The sequence below is a fragment of the Athene cunicularia genome (assembly GCF_003259725.1).
Source record: "Athene cunicularia isolate RWA chromosome 6 unlocalized genomic scaffold, athCun1 chr6_part1, whole genome shotgun sequence".
Classification (NCBI taxonomy): Eukaryota; Metazoa; Chordata; class Aves; order Strigiformes; family Strigidae; genus Athene; species Athene cunicularia.
The window spans coordinates 8,274,138-8,277,451 of record NW_020799105.1 but is presented as its reverse complement, the minus strand read 5'-3'; the positions used below and the strand labels follow the sequence as shown (position 1 = coordinate 8,277,451).

General features: G+C 47.3%; 1 protein-coding gene across 1 annotated transcript; it reads left to right on the top strand.

Annotated features, from left to right (window-relative positions):
* Positions 1-2: 2 nt before the first annotated feature.
* Positions 3-1,920, top strand: LOC113481661 (D(1)-like dopamine receptor; the record flags this gene model as incomplete). Its single annotated transcript, XM_026851488.1, has 1 exon — positions 3-1,920. A coding segment is annotated over one exon (1,338 nt), but the record flags the coding sequence as incomplete, so codon positions are not given.
* Positions 1,921-3,314: the final 1,394 nt, after the last annotated feature.

The window sequence follows — 3,314 nt, the reverse complement described above, 5'->3', positions numbered from 1 at the left end:
CCCTGCGGGCCCTGACCGGGTGCCTGCTGGGCGCCCTGGTGCTGAGCACGCTGGTGGGGAACGCGCTGGTGTGCTTGGCCGTCCTGCGCTTCCGCCACCTGCGTGCCAAGGTCACCAACTGGTTCGTGCTGTCGCTGGCCGTCTCAGACCTCTGCGTGGCCCTCCTGGTGATGCCCTGGAAGGCGGTGACTGAGGTGACCGGCGGCTTCTGGCTCTTTGGCAGCCGCTTTTGTGACACCTGGGTGGCCTTCGACATCATGTGCTCCACCGCCTCCATCCTCCACCTCTGCATCATCAGCCTGGACCGGTACTGGGCCATCGCCAGCCCCTTTCGCTATGAGCGCAGGATGACACAGCGCCTTGCCTGTACCATGATAGCCATGGCCTGGGCCCTCTCCATTCTCATCTCCTTCATCCCAGTGCAGCTACACTGGCATAAAGCCAAGGACAGGAGATATCCAGGCTCCTGGCTGCCTGGGACACCCCGCTGTGATGTCAGCCTGAACCGCACTTATGCCATCACCTCCTCCCTTATCAGCTTCTACATCCCTGTGGCCATCATGATCATCACCTATACCAGGATCTACCGAATTGCCCAAGCTCAGATCCGCCGCATCTCCACCCTGGAGCGAGCAGGGGGGCAGTGGCCAGCTCATGGCAAGGAGCCCACCTCTTCTTTGCGGAGTTCCCTGCGCAAGGAGACCAAGGTGCTGCAGACCCTCTCTATCATAATGGGAGTCTTTGTTTGCTGCTGGCTGCCCTTCTTCCTTCTCAACTGTCTGCTGCCTTTCTGCCAGCCCGAGCTTGAGAAAGACCATGAAGGACAGTCACCCTGCGTTGGCCAAACCACCTTCAACATCTTCGTGTGGTTTGGTTGGGCCAACTCCTCAGTGAATCCGGTGATCTATGCTTTCAATGCAGACTTCAGGCGAGCTTTCAGCAACCTCCTGGGCTGTCGGTGCTTCTGCTGTGGCACACCCAGATCCACTGTTGAGAGGGTCAACTTCAGCAATGAGCTGGTTTCCTATCACCATGACACCACCTGCCAGAAGGAAGGAGCTGCCTCATCATCAGTACCCACTGCTGCCATCACTGCCTGGGTGCAGCCTGTACCCCATGCCATAAACCTTCAAGGAGAGGACAGCAGCGAGGAGATATCTATGGAAAAGAGGTCTGTGATTTCTCAGGGACAGGCTGCCCCTGGCAGCAGCCCCAAGAGTTGTCAGGTGCCAGCTACTTTGCAATCAGATTTCAAGGCAGAGCCATCCCTGGAAACTATTACTCCCTGTTTGGGGCTTGGTCAGTGTGAGGGACCCCATCACGCTGTTCCAGAGGGATAAGTGACTGTGCATTTTGCACACACAGAGCCATCCCACAGGGAGAGTTCACTCTGCCTCCACGTAAGCTATGCCTGGTCCCCAGCAAACAAAGTCCCATCCCAAAGAGATGGAAATCTGCTGCTCTTACTCCAGAGATGTGACAGGTGTATGAAGTCCATTCAGAAGCATACAGCAGTCACATACATATTAACCTCTTCCCACAGCCACCTTCACCCCTTACTCTGTCAGTCCATAGACATTTCCCATGCATTTGTTCACCCCCACTCTTCAATCAAACTTGTGGTATTTATTAAGAGTAGTGAGATAATAAAATAAAAACCACCCATAGTTTGAGAGTCTGTAATATAATCTTACATAGGTAAAATCATCTTAGATTTAGCATCATTGCTAAAACCCATTTTTCCCCCTCTCATGGTTTCACATCATACATGTGCATAGTTCTGGTCCTAAAGGTTTGTGTTTGGTTTTACTTTTGTGTTTATTTCTAAGCTGCACGTCTGGATTTACACATCTGAATCCGCATTTAGGCTCTTAAATAAAAATCGCTCCGTTAAAACATCACTATCTTATGTTGAGTCAAAAGACTTGCAGGAGAGAAGAAATGGGGAACTTGATCACCATTTCTGTATGTGTAAAAGGGTTCAGCAGACATTGAGAGAATACACTGCCCTCCACATCTCTGTCCACCACTCAGGACTTCTGCTGCTGACCATTTAGTACTGTGCTCCACTAATCACCATCATTACCCCATTTTTCTGTCCTTTGCCTATGACTGAGTTGATGGATCTTGATTCATCTAAGGAAGATAATGAAGATGCAACTGTCCGGAAAGAGATGTCAAGAATGCTTACACAGCGAAAGTTTTCTTGGACACTCAGTCTCACAGATGCTCTTTCAGAACAGTGATCCATGCTGAGAAGCCAGCTGCTGAAAGGCCTGTGATCCTGATCCTGCTCTCAGTGATCCTCACAGTGATGCTGATCCTGCTCCCTGTGAATTTAAACCGTATGTAGTTCTTAAGCCCCTGTATGTATTCCCCCCCATTGCATTAATTCTTATGGGAAAAATTGCTTTTTGCTATCCTGCTCTTTTCAGGAATGTGTCCTTGATGGATAGTTGTGTGTGACTAATCTGTTCTTCATGGTCAAGACTGGCAGGACTAGAAGAGGTAATGGGCTTAAGTGTAAGACAGACCAAGTCAAGACTTCAGAAAAACTTCCTAAGAATAAGGATAATTAATCAGTGGAGTAGATTGCCTAGGGAGGTTATGACATCTCTCTCAGTAAAAGTCTTTAAAATGACATTGCTGAACATCTGTCAGAAATGACACTGGCATTGTTAATTCTGTCTTGGGGCAGAGGCATAGTGTAAGAGTCTCTTGAGATCTTTTCTAGTCCTGCTTCACTATGACAGCATGACTCCCTAAGCATTTAGCTTAAGATGTTTGGGTTTTGGCTTGTTTATTTGGTCTGGTGTTTGGGTTTTGTGTTTTTTTTTTTTTCTTTTTTTTTCCATACAATTATCCTTAGCTATTTTTCTGTAGGCAAAAAAAGCATACAGATAAGAACTTTGAAACCCCATTGGAATATTTCCCTTCTTCTCTTTGTGATTAGCTATTTTTCTCAGCATTTAACAACTATAATTCAGCATGCCTAGTGCCTCATCTGGAGAGCAACCCTGAAATAAACCTAGTATTTCCTTAAAAGAGATACAAGATCTGGGGGTTTTGATTATTTTCTAGGTGATCATATGTGAACTGTACATGGATTCACATGCTAAAGGGTCAATAAATTTTTGACAGGATTTTCTTTGCTACATTTCTTCCTTCTTACACAAACCAGAAACATGTACCATTAAAGCGTCAGCATTCTTTATCTCCTCAAAAAAACCCAAAATTATATCTTAGAGCTGTAAGAGACTTCTCATCTCAACCCCTCTGCACTAAAACCCATCCTGGGGATATACTGACACACC